This window comes from Macrotis lagotis, chromosome X, assembly GCF_037893015.1.
Source record: "Macrotis lagotis isolate mMagLag1 chromosome X, bilby.v1.9.chrom.fasta, whole genome shotgun sequence".
NCBI classification, from domain to species: Eukaryota; Metazoa; Chordata; class Mammalia; order Peramelemorphia; family Peramelidae; genus Macrotis; species Macrotis lagotis.
The window spans coordinates 53,008,978-53,024,900 of NC_133666.1; the positions used below are offsets into that span (position 1 = coordinate 53,008,978).

General features: G+C 39.0%; 1 protein-coding gene across 2 annotated transcripts in view; it reads right to left on the bottom strand.

The window, feature by feature from the left end:
• Nucleotides 1-15,923, bottom strand: part of RPS6KA6 (ribosomal protein S6 kinase A6) — a 105,942-nt gene that overhangs the window by 11,318 nt on the left and 78,701 nt on the right. For both annotated transcript variants that reach the window (XM_074208385.1, XM_074208384.1), the window contains exons 19-20: nt 15,448-15,524; nt 12,840-12,957 (exon numbers count right to left, since the gene is read on the bottom strand). In XM_074208385.1, the coding sequence (XP_074064486.1) occupies nt 12,840-12,957; nt 15,448-15,524 (195 nt within the window). The remainder of the gene's footprint in view (nt 1-12,839; nt 12,958-15,447; nt 15,525-15,923) is intronic.

The following is a 15,923-nucleotide window of genomic DNA, read 5'->3' on the forward strand; positions in this document are numbered from 1 at the left end:
CTATTTATACTTGACCTCTATATTTAGGGGAGATAGAGGCAGGAGTGAAAGAAAAACATTTGGGAGAGAACACAGAAGGTAGGCAGGCTTTTGTAAAATTGGTACCATGTGCTGCTATAGCATGAATTCTACCTTTTCCATCAGAAAATATCCATTAGGGTCAATTAAATAAGGAAAATGTTTCAAGTCACAAAAAGTGAAGGGAGAAAATAAGGCAAAGGCTAGCAGTTTGGTTTTAGCCCAAACTAGTGATGGGGTACTAAAAACTTAGAATGTTAGAGCTAAAAGAGAATTTAGGGAATATCTAGTCTAATACCATCATTTGACAAATGGGAAAACTGAGGTGAAAAACTTAAAATGATACAGTTAGCTGGTAAAAAATCAAGACCATAACTCAAATCTCAACTTCCAGTCCTGTGCTCTTTTCACTACTGTATATCCCAATTTTCAGAAATGGGAAATCTACTCTGGTTCACACTGGCCCTGGGTCACCCTGATCCTAAAGGATAACTAAGTGACTAAGATTCTGAGGTTGCTCTTAGGACTTTAACTGTATGTTCTTGTGTAGGATCATAAAATAAGGGCAAGAAAGGACTTTGGCAGTCATTTAACCCATTCTACAGATGAGTAAACAAAGACCTTCTGCCACTTTCTTCTCCTTTACCTGTCTCATAATGAAGTGGCCTTGCTACTTACCAAGGGTAATCTCTCTACTTGTTTAAACAATCCCAATACATCCCCTCTGCTCCAACAGATTGCCCCCAATGTCATTCCCACTCTTACATTTATTTTCAATCGCTCCCTGTCTAATGGTTCCTTCCCTGCTACCTACAAACATGTTCATGTCTCTCCCATCCTGAAAAAACCATCACTTGACCCTTCATTCCTGCTATCTATCATCTTATACATCTTCTGTCTTTTATAGCTAAACTTCTAAAAAAAGCCATCTACAACAGATATCTCCACTTTCCCTCCTCTTCTTAACCACTTACAATCTGACTTGTGACCTTACCATTCCACAGAAACTGTTACTGTCTCCACAGTTACCAATGATATCTTAATTGAAAAATGCCAGGATCTTTTCTCAATGTTCATTCTCCTTAACTTCTCTGTAACCTTTGCCACTGCTGACCAGACTTTATTTCTTAATATTCTCTTCTTTAAGTTTTCAGGACACTATTCTTTCCTGGTTCTCCTCCTCCCTATTTGATCACCTTCTCTGTCTCTGCTGGATCTTTCTCCAAATCAAACCCTCTAATAGTAGTAGTAGTAGTAGGTGTCTTTCAGGGTTCTGTCCTGGGTCCTCTTCTCTTCTCCCTCTTTCACAACTGATTTACTTGATCAGCTGCCATAGATGTAATTATAGTCTCTATGCTGACACTTCTCAGATCTACCTAGTTTACCCCAATCTCTCTGCTGACCTTCAATCTCACATTTCCATCTGTCTTTCAGACAGCTTCAACTGGATACTAGTACACATCATAAGCTCATTATGTCCCAAAACAGAACTCAATATCTTTTCCCCAAAACCCTGCCCCCACCTCCTACCTTCCCTGTTACTGAAGAGATAAAACCATCTTCCCAGTCCCACAGACTCACAACCAAGAAATCACCCTGGACTCCTCACTCTCTCTCACATCACCACATCCAAGCAGGTGCCAAGGTCTGTCAATTACATCTTTGCAAAATCTCTTGAATATAATAACCCTTCTCTCCTCTGATATAGGTGCAAACCCTAATCACCTAATGTCAAGAGGACTACAATAGCTACTGGTGGGTCAATCAACCTCCTGTCTTTTCCCACTCAAATCCATCCTCCATTCATCCACAAAAATTTTCCTAAAATTCAAGTTTGTTACACACACACACACACACACACACACCCCACGTATTCAATAAACTCCAATGGCTCCTTATCACCTCCAGTATCAAATACAAGATTCTTTGGAATTCAAAGCCCTTCCTATCTTTCCAGTCTTCTTACACCTTATTCCCCAGTATGTACTCTGCCTTCCAGTGATACCAGCCTCCTAGCTTTTCCATGAACAAGACCCTCTGTCCCTCCTTCACTCTGAGTACTGACCTCCCTGGTTCCTTTAAATCCCAACTAACATTTCTCTTACAGGAAGTCTTCCCCAACTCCTCTTAATTCCCTCTGTTAATTCTTTCCTCCTTAGCCTGTTTATATATAGGATTTCTATGTAGATAATTTATGTATCTTGTATATAACTTGCTTTCCATATACTTGTTTGCAAATTGCCTCTCCCATTAGATTGTGAGCTCCGTGAGGATGGGGACTGTTTGGGGCTTCTTATACTTAGCAGAGTTTCTGGTATATAGTTAAGATACATAATAAATGTTCATTGATTAAGTGACTTACACTAAGTCACAAATCTACTAAGGCAGGATTTGAGCACATGTCTTCCTTATTCCATGTATAATACTCTATCCACTATTCCATGTCACAGCAGGATAGATCTGGATGGTTTAATATATCTGTACTAGAATTAAATCCCTGAGCCTAAGAGTTGGAGACTGAAACTCTTCTAGGTCAGAATGACCTAGCTTCCTTCAGAAACAAACCAGTGTTAGAGGGTAGGGGAGCTTAGTGTTTAGTCAATTTGCAGAATTTTTCTTTTTAGCCCTAAAAGTAGTCTCATGGTGCAAACCACCAGTTTACATGTTATTTTCTTTCAAATGTCTGTCAGTGTTTGACATAATACTCATTAAGCTTGATAAGCAATGGTAAACACTCATTGTTCTCTGTTTCAAGGCACTGATCATTTAGTACTTATTCAGAAAGTACTGCCATCAGCCCAGGAGGTACAGGAAAGAGTATTTGGTCTTATTGAGGGAAGAAACCAAGAAGAGTTAATGCAGGGAGGAAATAATTACTTTTAAGTCAAAATCTGGTTAGATATCTAGGATTAATATACTTTTATAAGTGTCCCACAGGAGCCTTGGTAGACAATGAACAGTCATAAAACCTAGTCAATTAATATCTGGAAATAAGGATTGATTTTTTTTCAACAGCAAAGTGGTTTCTCCTGAGGTGTGGAACAAAAAAGGATAACTAAGAAATGGTGCCATCCCAGGAGCTCTTCCATGATTCTATGGTCAGTATTTGTTCACTTGGAAAGGTTTGAATAGAATGCTCTTTAGTTTGTGACAAATGCTTTCATAGCACACAAAGTTGTATAACTTTTTTCCTACAGAGTTCAAAGTGTTTGATATGGAACCTCATTAATCTTATAATTTTTCAGCATTTCTTTCAAATAAGAGGTAAGTTTTCCTTGGCAGAGTAGAAAGATGAAGACAGATAACAAATAAAAGTGTCATTAACTTAATATTCACTGAATTTTCATAATAGTTGAGATTAGAGGGAAATGAGCTCATTCATGAGTCACAAAACAAAATCTGTCACCTCCATATGAATATTTTTCAGTTTTGCAGAGTGGTCTTGGCAGAACTTATTATAAAAAAGAAAGGATTTAAGATTTTGTCACTGTAAGAGATAATCGGATAAAAACTCATAAACTAAGGACTCTAATTAAACTTTCGAGAGACAGAACCCACAAAGGGACCCAGTGAGGCAGTTATCCTACTCAGGGTAACCTGGAAAAGAGCAGAAAGACTCTGCTCCCGGGGTCAGAGGGGCAGCCCACCAGAGGGGTGGCCCACCAGAGCGAAAGAACTTCAGCCTCCCGGAGGCAGCCCCAGGTCGCTGGGAGCTGTGGCTCACAGCAGCGGGGGAGTCTCCTGAGCTGTACCCCGGCAGCACCAGGCACAAAGTGGGAGAACAGCAAGGGACCTCTGCCAGAGTGAGCACATGGAGCCCAGGCCTCAGGGCACACAGCAAGCAGCTTGGTCTTTCTGCAGCCCAGACCCAGAAACAGAAGCATGCAGGACAGGTACGCAGGAGCCCCCAGGACATGAGCCCATTGAGCTGAGGGAGGGGAGTGAAGAGAGAGAGAGACTACTGAGCTCTGTCCTCTGCCCCTGGACAGGACTCTGGGGCTCTGACCACATTCAGATCCTGATCCCAGTCTAGGCCCCCCCATAGAACAACAGGGCCCCCTCACCTCGGCCCCGTGGCAGAGGGGAGCACTTATGGTCATTCACAGACCGGGAGGGAGGACAGAACCTCACACACTGAGACCCTTGTGGGAGTGTCCCAAAAGCTCAGGAAGCACCGCAAAAAACAGGCTTAGGTTGGGAAAAAGAACAAGCAAAGAAACAAGAGGAAGTCCATTGAGAAATATTTTGCAAATGAGCCCAAGAAGGATCAAAATACTCAGTCTGAAGATGAGGAGGCACAAGCTCCTGCACCTAAAGACTCCAAGAAAAACAGAAATTGGGCTCAGGCTATGATAGAGCTCAAAAAAGACTTTGAAAATCAAATGAGGGAGTTGGAAGAAAAACTGGGAAAAGAAAGGAGAGAGATGCAGGAAAAACATGAAAATGAAGTCAGCAGCTTAGTCAAGGAAATCCAAAAAAATGCTGAAGAAAATAGCATGCTAAAAAACAGCTTAGGTCAAATGCATAAAACAGTTCAAAAAGTTATTGAGGAGAAGAATGCTTTAAAATGCAAAATTGGCCAGATGGAAAAAGAGATAAGAAAACTCTCTGAGGAGAACAAATCCTTCAAACAAAGAATAGAATTCAGGGAGATTGATGAATTTATCAGAAATCAGGAATCAATACTTCAAAACCAAAAGAATGAAAACTTAGAAGAAAATGTGAAATATCTCATTGAAAAAACAACTGATATGGAAAACAGACTTAGGAAAGATAATTTAAAAATTATTGGAATACCTGAAAGTCATGTTCAGGAAAAGAGCCTTGACATCATTTTCAAAGAATTACTACAGGAAAATTGCCCTGATGTTCTAGAAGCAGAGGGCAAAATAGAAATGGAGAGAATCCTCCCATCCCCCAGAGAAAAAGAGATCCCTAAAAACCAACCCCTAGTAATATTATAGCCAAGTTCCAGAACTCCCAAGTCAAAGAGAAAATATTACAAGCAGCCAGAAGGACACAATTCAAATATTGTGGAGCTGCAGTCAGGATCACACAGGACTTAGCAGCAACTACACTGGAAGCTCATAGGGCTTGGAATACAATATACCAGAAGGCAAAAGAGCTTAGAATGCAGCCAAGAATGAACAACCCAGCAAGGCTGAATGTCTTCTTCCAGGGAAAAAGATGGACTTTCAATGAACCAGGAGAATTTCAAAGGTTCCTTTTGGAATGGCCAGAGCTGAACAGAAGGTTTGATCTTCAGATACAGGACTCAGGTGAAGCATGGAGATTGGAGGAGAGGGGGGAAATATGAGGGACTTAATGAGGATGAACTGCATGTATAGAAAAATGATACTGATAATATTCATATGAACCACCTCAGTTAATACAGCAGGTAGAGGGAGCTTTTATAGTTGAAGCATAGGAGAAAGCTGAATTCGAAGATAAAATATGGTGTAAAAATGGAGTCAATAGGAAAAAAGGGAAATAGAATGGGAGAAAGAAAAAGGAGAGGGGGAATAGTCCAAGATATTTCACATAATAAGATTTTTTTTTATTACAATGAGCTATTGCAATGATATGGAAGGGGGGAGGCAAGGGGGAATGAGGGAACCTTTGCTCTCATCAGAGATGGCTAGGAGAGGAAACAGCAAATATACTCAATGGGGTATAGACATCTGGAGTAAGAAGGAGGGGGGAGCAGGGGGAATGGGTGGGGATGTGAATAAAGGAGGAGAGGATGGACCATGGGGGGAGAGTGGTCAGATATAACACATTTTCTTTTTTACTTCTTGCAAGGGGCTGGGATTGGATGGCCTGCCCAGGACCATAGGGCCAGGTGGATTCTGGGCCTAAGGGGTGGTTTGGGGGCTCAGGGCTTCTTGGCCCCAGGACCAGGAATCTGTCTTCTGCGCCACTCAGCGACCCTACAGCAGAGTCAGAGTGAAAGGAGAGAGAAAATATAGTGCATGGTAGTGGAGAAATAAGAAAGGAGGGAGTTGCAATCAGCAATGGCAACGTTGGAAAAATATGGAAGTAACTTTTGTGATGGACTTATCATAAATAATGCGATCCACCCACGACAGAGTTGTTGGTGTTGGAACAAACACTGAAGCACATTTTTTGTTATTATTATTTGGGGGAGGGTGCAGGGCAAGTGGGGCTGGGTGGCCTGCCTGGGACCACAAAGCAGGGGTGATCTTTGGGTGTCTGGATTTGGACCCAGGTGCTCCTGGCTCAAGGGCCAATGCTCTGCCACCCAGCCACCCCTACTATTATTAATATTTTATTTTATTTTGGGTCTTTTTTTTTCTTCTTTTTGGTTTTTGCAGGGCAATGGGGATCGGGTGGCTTGCATGTCACATGGCTGGGTGATTATTGGGTTTACAAGGCTGGATATAGACTCGGGTGCTCGTGGCTCCAGGGCTGGTGCTTCGTCCATTGCGCCACCTGGCCATACCTACAATTATTACTATTATTATTTTTTTATTTTTTTCTCTCCCCTTTACTTTTTTCACCCAAGCAAGTCTATCTATATTCATGGGGGGAGGGGTATTTTGTTTACTTGTAAACAAGAATATTTTATTAATGTAAAAAAAACATTTGTACAAAATGAGAATAAAAAATAAATTAAAAAAACAATAAAAAAAGGATAGAACAGCACTTGTACAAAAATATTCGAAGCAGCCCTGTTTGTGGTGGCAAAGAATTGGAAGTCAAGTAAATGTCCTTCAATTGGGGAATGGCTTAGCAAACTGTGGTATATGTATTGAACACTGTTGTTCTGTTGGAAACCAGTAGGGATGCAAATTCAGGGAAGCCTGGAGGGATTTGCATGAACTGATGCTGAGTGAGATGAGCAGAACCAGAAAAACACTGTACACCCTATCAGCAACATGGGGGGTGATGTTCAACCTTGATGGATTCACTCATTCCATCAGTGCAACAATCAGGGACAATTTGGGGCTGTCTGCAATGGAGAATACCATCTACATCAAGATAAAGAGCTGTGGACTTTGAACAAAGTTCAAGGACTATTCCCTTTAATTTAGGAAAAAAACACCAGATATCTTATTGTCTGATCTTGTTATCTCTAAGACTTTGCTTCTTCCTTAAGGATATGATTTCTCTCTCATCATGCTCAGTTTGGATCAATGTACAATATGGAAACAAAGTAAAGACTGACAGATTGCTTTCCTTGGGGGGGGGGGGGAGTCTGATTGGGGGAAAAATTGTAAAACTCAAAAACTCAAATAAAATCTTTTTTTCAAAAAAAAAAGAGATAATGAATGGGAAAGTCATTTGGAAGATACATTAAGAAGAAAACCATTACTAACTCCAAAGTCATTCAACTAAATTCAACATGATTCTCAGAACTATGGTATTCTTATATTCAATGAAAGTCAAGAAAACCGCAACTATTTAGGCTGAATGTGAGTAATCATCACCTTGGTTATACTGTTCAAAGTACTAAAAGAGGTATGATCTTCTTTGCAAACAGATATGATCAACTGGGAAATTAATCAATTAGGGTCCTAACACTTCTATTGCCTTCTTTAAGCTTTGACTTATTAATCGTTATTCCTCATACTGAGGAAACTATATTTGAATTTTCACAAAGACTTCACAATTGAGAGTTTTTGCATTTGGGAGGAAATATTTTCATAGGTTGACCATTGAGAAAAGTACATGATCATTACTCATAAACAGAATTCTAATATCAAAATTCTAACACATTTTCTAAGCTAGCTTCCCAACTGAGTTTACTCGAAACTATACATAGAAGAAGAATTTGATATCCAGAAGAATGTGATATCCAGTAGAACTTCTTGAATTCTGAGTTTTACAGAAAGTATTAGAAGGACTTCATTACAACCTATAAATATGGCCTATAAATGGCCAAGCAACATGAACAGTGCCAGAATAAGGCTTGTAAAAGTCTCTATCTAGTATATTTAAATCATATACTGTAGAAACTAATTAAGACAATATAAAAAAGACTTTGCTTTGTTGGAGTCTTTTACTACTTGGATATCAAAGTTGAAAATGTTTGCCAATTGATCTCATTTTTTTAAGGATTTAAGTTTACCTCAAACTAGGAAAAGCGTTGGAGTAAATGTTTAAAACCTGACTAATTCTGACTCCATTAATTAGTCATTCTGACAAGCAACTGGTCTGACATTTGCCTTTCTTCTCATCTATGAAAAAGGGTACCAGGTACAAACGAAAATATAAACCAGGAAAGGATTAAGTGCTTAGGAAAAGTAGGTCCCAACACTTTTGAGGTATTATTTTCATACAGTCGATGAACTCATAAATTAGACTCCCATAATGACTACTGGCAGGCAAACTTAGTCACCTTATGTAATTGAAATAATATGTTTTTAAAGATCCTTGAAAAAAGGGATTGCTTCCTTCTTGGAGTCTATATCAAGCAGAATACCTGGTACCCAGGAGACACTGAAAATATAAAGAATGAAACAATCTCTACTTGCAAGGCCCTTATCTTCTAAGGAGGGAGAAAACAAGCACAGCATAAATTCAAATCTATATACAAAGTTTTGAAAGACAAGGAAGTAATGGTATTCACAGGTGTAGAGAATGAGAAAGGACTATGTAGAAGGTGGTACTCAAGATAAGAGTGAAGAAGGAAGTACATTTCAGGTAGGGAGGGATAACCAGAAAGAAGGTGTCCTCTGCAAGGAAAAGAGAAGCAATTTGGGCTAGACAGTCCAGTGTGGGAAGGGGTTTAATGTTCAATGAGGCTGAAAAGCTAGGTCAGAGACAGGTTGTGTGAAACTTTGGAAGCTAAAGAGGAGTGTATGTTTGATCTCAGAAGCAATGATACCGCTGGCTTATAGTGGGCAGATTTTACTGCCTTTCATTTCATCTGGGTTAATAATGTATTTTCATCCATTCCCCTGATTTCATGTTTTCCCTCCCCGACTTTAGGAGAACAAAGATGGTAAGCTGCTTTGGGGCTGGGGTAAATCAGGGCAATTAATCGTGCAGGTTCAAGTGATACATGAGTCATATCTCTGTACTATTCACTCCACTTTACCTTTGTGGTTATGGTGACTGAAGGTCTGGACTTCTCTCCATTTCTTAAGTTAGAGAGATTCTGGTATGTTGTGTAAAGCATTCTAGATCTTTCCAAAAAGTTCAAGAAGAACTCTCTTCTCAAAGGCAGATGATAAAAGTTGTTTAAGTCACTATAAGAGCATTGCTAAAAGAAATACTTCTCTAAGTTACTATGTATAAAATCATTTAAATCAGTTTAGAGATAAAAAACTGAAGGCAGGACTGCTATATGACTCTTCATTGATTCATTCACCCATTGATTTATTCATTATTTCAACAGACTTACTAAGTGCCAATCATTTCTCTTTTTTAAACATTTTTTTTGCGTGGGATTTTTTTGCAAGGCAAGGGGGTTAAATGACTAGCCCAAAGTCACAGAGTTAAGTAAGTATTAAGTACCTGACACCAGCTTTAAACTCAGGTCCTCCTGACTCCAGAGCCAGTGCTCTATCCACTGCATCACCTAACTGCCCCCATAGGGAATCATTTCTATTTTTAAAAAAAATTATTTAATTAAGGCAATGGGGTTAAGTGACTTGGCCAAGGCCACACAGCTAGGTAATTATGAAGTGTCTGAGGTCGGATTTGCACTCAGGTCCTCCTGACTCCAGGGCCAGCGCTCTATCCACTGCGCCGCCTAGCTGCCCAGGAATCATTTCTTTAAGAGTAAATGCAGATTTTCTTTATTCTGCTTGGAGAGGGGCCCTAGTCATCTTGTAGTGTGTGAGAGTGGTGGGTCTTACAGGGTTCCCTTCCTTCCTGACTTCTTTCAGGCAGGAAAGGGAAAAGTTGCTCAGGTTGAAAGAATCTTTCTTAACAGAGCAGTCCCAGAAATATTGTCTGAGCTTAAGTGCCCACACATGTTGTCTTTCAAGTTCCTCTGCTATAAGATCATCAAAAAAATCCAAAAGGAAATAGTGTTAAAACTTAGATTTTTAAAATTTTTTAAAATGCTGTATTACTAGTTCCTTCCCACTCAAAACAATGAGCAATAAATACCTAGATTTTACTGATAAATAGGCTTGCATATTTTCTAAAAATAAATCAACGTGAGGAAAAACAACAAAGAAGGCACAGTTAGAACTGAATGTGGAGTAACTAACTGGTTTAAGATTGGAAAAGGGGGGCGGCTAGGCGGCGCAGTGGATAGAGCGCTGGCCCTGGAGTCAGGAGGACCTGGGTTCAAATCCGGTCTCAGACACTTCTTAATTACCTAGCTGTGTGGCCTTGGGCAAGCCACTTAACCCCATTTGCCTTGCAAAAACCTAAAAAAAAAAAACGATGGGTAAAGGAGTGCCATAAGGCTATCTATGGTCCCCTTATTTCACTTATATTCAGAGTCCATAATGCGAAATGCCAGGCTAGATGAATCAAAAGCCAGAATTAAGGTTGCAGAATGAAATATCAGCAATCTCAGATATGCAGATGATACCACTCTGATGGTAGAAATCAAAAAGATCATTAAGAAGCCTCCTGATGAGGGTGAAAGAGGGGAATGTCAAAGCCGGCTTAAAGATTAACATAAAAAGGGTAAGATTTGGGCAACTGGTCCCATCACTTCTTGGCAAATAGAAGGAGAAGATATTGGAAGTAGCATCAGATTTCATATTCTTGGGCTCAAAGATCATTTCATATGATGACAGCAGCCATGAAATTAAAAAGATTCTTGCTCCTTGGAAGAAAACCTATGGCAAAATTGGACAGCAGACTAAAAAGCAGAGACGTCATCTTGCCAATAAAGGTTCATATAGTCAAAGCTATGGTTTTTCCAGCAGCAATGTATGACTGTGAGAGTTGGGCTAGAAGGAAAGCTGAGTGCTATAGAATCAACACCTTCAAATCATGTTGCTAGAGAAGACTTCTGAGAGTCCCTTGGATAACAAGGAGACCCAAATCAGTCAATACATAAAGAAATTCATTTAGGCTATTCACTGGAAGGACAAATACTGAAGCTGAAGCTTAAATATTTTAGTTACATAAATGAAAAGATGGGACTCATTGGAATAGACCCTGACACTGGGAAAGACTGAAGGTTAAAGGAACAGGGGACAGTAGAGGATGATATGGATAGACAGAGTCATGGAAGTAACGAACAGGAGCTTGGCTAGACTCTCAGAGATAATGGAGGATAAAAGTGTCTGGTGTGTTAAGGATCATGGAATAAGAGTCTGTACAACTGCACAACTGAACGACTGAACAAGGAAAATCAACTATCAAGATTAATAGAAGACGCTATGGAATGGAAAAATATCAATCCTATTTCAAAATGAGCTTTTTTCCCTGAGTTGATTTACCTTGCTAATTACACTTGGCTTAGCTAGTGCTGCAATGTATTTACATTCCATGAAAAGATATAATTTGGTAACAGGGGACTTGACCCAGAAGTATGGCAGGGCAAAGACATCCTGGAATAAAAATGTAATAATTGATAATCCACACAGATTTAATGGACTAATCTGCATTCAGAAGGCAGAGAAAGCATCAGATACTCTGGGAAACCCTAATCTGCTAATAGAAATTCACAAAGCTACTTATTATTTTACAAACATTTATTTGGTAGCTACTAGGGACAAGGGCTTGGTGATCCAAAGACATCAAGACTCTTATATTCTTGGGCTCAAGGAGCTTATCTTCAACCAGAGCTCCAACTCCTACACAACTCCTATCATTTGATAGTGAGATAATAGGGGGTTTATGATAAGAATGTTTAGTAAAGGATACACACAGAAAGATGATATGTGAGCTGGCTCTTGGAGGAAGTTAAAATCAAAGAAGCAGAGGTCTGGAGGGAGTATTTTCAAGAGACAGTGTCCAACGGCCCAGAAGTGACAGATGGGATGTCAATTTTGGGAAACAGCCAGTAGGCCAGTTTGGCTTCAATGTAGGTGGGAGCCAGATTTTGGAGGCCCTTGAGTTCCAATGTGGAGCATTTATATTTTATCCTGGAGGCAAATAAGGCACCACTGAAGACTTCTGAGCAGGGAATGATATAGTGACATCTGTCTTAGGAATATTGTGTTTGGCAGTTGGAGGAAGTTTGTATGGAGAGCTGAGAGCCTAGAAGTAGTAAGTGGGGGGAGACTAGACATAGAAAGTCCAATTAGGAGGCTAAGAAAATAGCTCAGGTGAGAGGAGATGAGGGCAGAGTCAGAGGAGGGAAGAAGGACCATCTAAGAACTGTTGCAGTTCTTGGCAATGGTGAGAGATAGCAAGAAATCCAAAATTACTCCTAGACTGCAAGCTTGAGGGAATAGGAGGATACTGTTGCCTTCTGAGTATTAGGGAAAGTAGGAGGTGGGGAGAGGGTTTAGGGGAGAGATAATGAGTTGTTTGGAATAGATGAATTTGTTATCTATTGGTCACCTAGTTTGAGATGTTTGAAAGGCAACTCTCGTTGGAGACTGGAGGTCAACCAAGAGCTTGAGACAGGATAGATAGATCTGAGAATGTCAGCATAAAGATGACAATTCATGAAATCCTTGGGAACTGGTGATGTTACCCAGTGTGGTCAGAGGGTGTGACATGGTAGATGAGCCATCACTGGAGATGAAGGAGGAGAGATCAGAGATATAAGAGGAGCCCCAGGAACTGCTTTACATTCGTGCTGGTCTTTCCAATGCATAGTCCAGTGTTTGACTCCTAAGCAAATATATCATGAATGTTCATTCTTTTATTCATTCAGTAGATCACAATATATTTGCAGACCTTAAAGAATGTTAAACAAAACATATTTTCACCTTTGCTGTATCTGAAACAATGTCCCAGTTGCCACCATTTAGAGAGAATTTTCCACTCCCTATCCGTAACAGGATTTCTTCAGGAGTATCATTGGGACCATTAGCAAAAGGAGTGTAGCTATAAAACAAACACAAAAAGAACAAATATTTGGGAAGCCAATAAAAGAGTACAGATATAATCAATTTACATATGAATATAAAACTTCAGGAAAATATTCATCAAAGGATGAAGGCTCTCAATTTTGCTATTCCCCACATCTTTTTCCATAATAATTACTAGAACACATCATCAGCCCCATTACCAAAAATATTCTGCACAGTTTTTGTTGTTTTTGTTGCTGTTCAGTCATTGGTCAGTCATGTCTGACTCTTCATGACCCCATTTGGGATTTTCTTGGCAGAGATACCGGAGTGCTTTGCCATTTCTTCCTTCTCCTTACTAAATGTCTGCTGAATTGTAAAGTTAAGAAGAAAATTTAACCTGCACCTACCTATATGGGCATATTTGTTCTATGCTCACCAATCTAACTTTTAGTGTAGCACTCTTAGCTTAAAACCAAACCAGAAGATAATTCCAATGCTGTCATTTCCCTCCAAGAACTTATTACCAATTCAAATATTTCTAACCAGAATAAACTTTGTAATTTGCATTTATTTAATGATATGCAAAATTTTAAAAAACAGATTTTCATTCAAGTAAAACACTTTAATGATAATTTGGTAAGACAGTCACTACTTAAGTTTAAGGTTAAACTGTTTCAGAAATTAAAAAAGAAGCTTTCTCAATTCAGCACCAATTCCTTGTTCCCCTTTCAGGAGAAACAAGTATAAGAAATTTCATGCTTTGATGTGGAAACTATTTTCTACATATGAATTAAAGACATGATATGTACCCAAAGGAACAAAAATCTGCACATGAATCTGACATTATTTGATTTTTTAAAATCTCATAAACTGGTACTTTCCTTCATTTTTTGGAAAGATAGAATGGATAAACACCCAGATCTGGAGTCAGGAAGACCTGGATTTAAGATACACCTCTGACTCATCCTGACTATAGGACCCTAGGCAGGTCACTTACCCTCTCTAAGGCAGGAAATTGCAGAGAAGAGGCTAATCTGCATAGTAGAGGAAACTTCCTCAATGTTCTTTGCTATACCAATGAAATCCCAGGTCTTCTCAATCACTCCCCCCCCCCAATCCACACAATTCTTTGGAAGTTACCTTTCACAAGGAAAAGGAACAACAAATGGGGAGACCAATATCTGAGCAGATGGTAATTCATCCACTGTTTGGATTTGACAAAGTTGATTTATGTTAAAAAAAAGTGGAGAGAACAAATTTTCTATAATTAATGTTAAAAGATTGAATTAACTAAACTTCCATCTAATATTAGTCAATTGTGGACAAAAATCAATTTAAACCTAGAATTTTTTTCCCAACCACAGAGTAGATAATATGTTTGAATCTAACAAGCTGGAAATATTATTCTACGGACAGAAAACACTTTAAGGATGATCACTCATTCTGAATAATTTGCTTTGACATCCCAAGTCTGATATGCAGTCTTTCCCTAATGCAACAACTAAAATTATTGATAAGCACTTTAATGAGGTTCAGATAATGATTTTTAGATAAATAATGATTTTCAAATCCAAGTTCCTGACAAACTCTCTAGATTGACCATCATAAAACATTTTAAAACTGTACTTTGTATATGAAAGAAGTGCTTATGGCACATCTAGTACATCCTCAGTATTATATCCGATTGTTCCAAATATACTTTTTGACAAGTCACATCTCAATCTATTCTTGTGCTACTCCCTTATCCTTCTACATTTTAAGCTCAGTGAATTCCTCTGAGACTCAGTGCTCCTCCAGGGCAGGGACAGTGCCTGGCCCATGGTAGGTGCTTAATAAATGCTTGTCAACTGACTAAATGAGTGGTTCTTTCTCCACTACAGTTTTCCATAACAACTGTGATGGCCAGAAACAGTATTTCCACTTCTAAGCAAACCTACTCAAAAGAGGACTCACTGTTAAGGGCCACAAGGCAAGTGTGTTATCAGGTGCAATGCCGACAGTAAGATCAACCATTTTTAGCACAATTCAAATATTTCAGGTCTTTTATTAAGTCTGTTTGAGGCAGGCACAGGTCTCAGTTTAAACTGATAAAAGTTATTTGCTGATCTTATCAAGTATTCCTTCTGTATTATTAAGAATCCTATTTCACTTCTAGCTCTTATCAATGACTCACTAGCAACAAACAGGGTAAATTCTTGCTTCCACATGTCATTTATTTTCTTATCAAATATAACTTTGACAAAGTTTTAAAAATAGACTACTGTATCAAATTAATGTTATTCCTAATAAGAATTCTAATTGGAAAATATTATTTGTTCAGAGGTTGAAATCTTAGGCTTGATCCCAGTATCATGAAATGACCATAAATGGACAGGTTAACTCAGGATAAGCTATCTAACTGGTAAGATCTATTAGAACACAGTACTCAAACCAATTTTGAAAGAGAAAATGCAGTATCTTTGACAAATGAAACCACCCTTTTCTTCAGAACTATTTTCATCCAAGAGACTTAAAAGTTTCTTACCCAGCCAGCATTGTGTAAAACAGGACACCCAAACTCCAAATATCACAAGCAGCATCATAACCTTGCCTCATAAGAACCTAGGAAACACAAATTATAGATACAGAGAAACAATATTAGTACTATTGGTTGGGGATTAAAAATTTGATACATTCAAATAGTTTTTCTACCCCAAATCAAACTGAATGATTTCCTGAGCCAAAATCCCAAGGATATTATTGATCTAGAAGAACCTATAGAGGAAGTACAGAAAAGATGCTTGGTTAGATGTGAGGAGCTTTAGGCTCTGGGGCCAACTGGCTAAATCCTGAGCAAGGCCCTCCTCATCTTGTGTGAGCCTTAGGATCTTCAGTGGTTAAATGATCTCGAGTCCCTTCTAGGTGGAAAACTCTATGCTCCCAATCTTTAAAAACTGAATTTTGAGTAAATATTTACTGTTTCAGCACATCTACATATATGTGTGTCTTTGCATGTGAGAG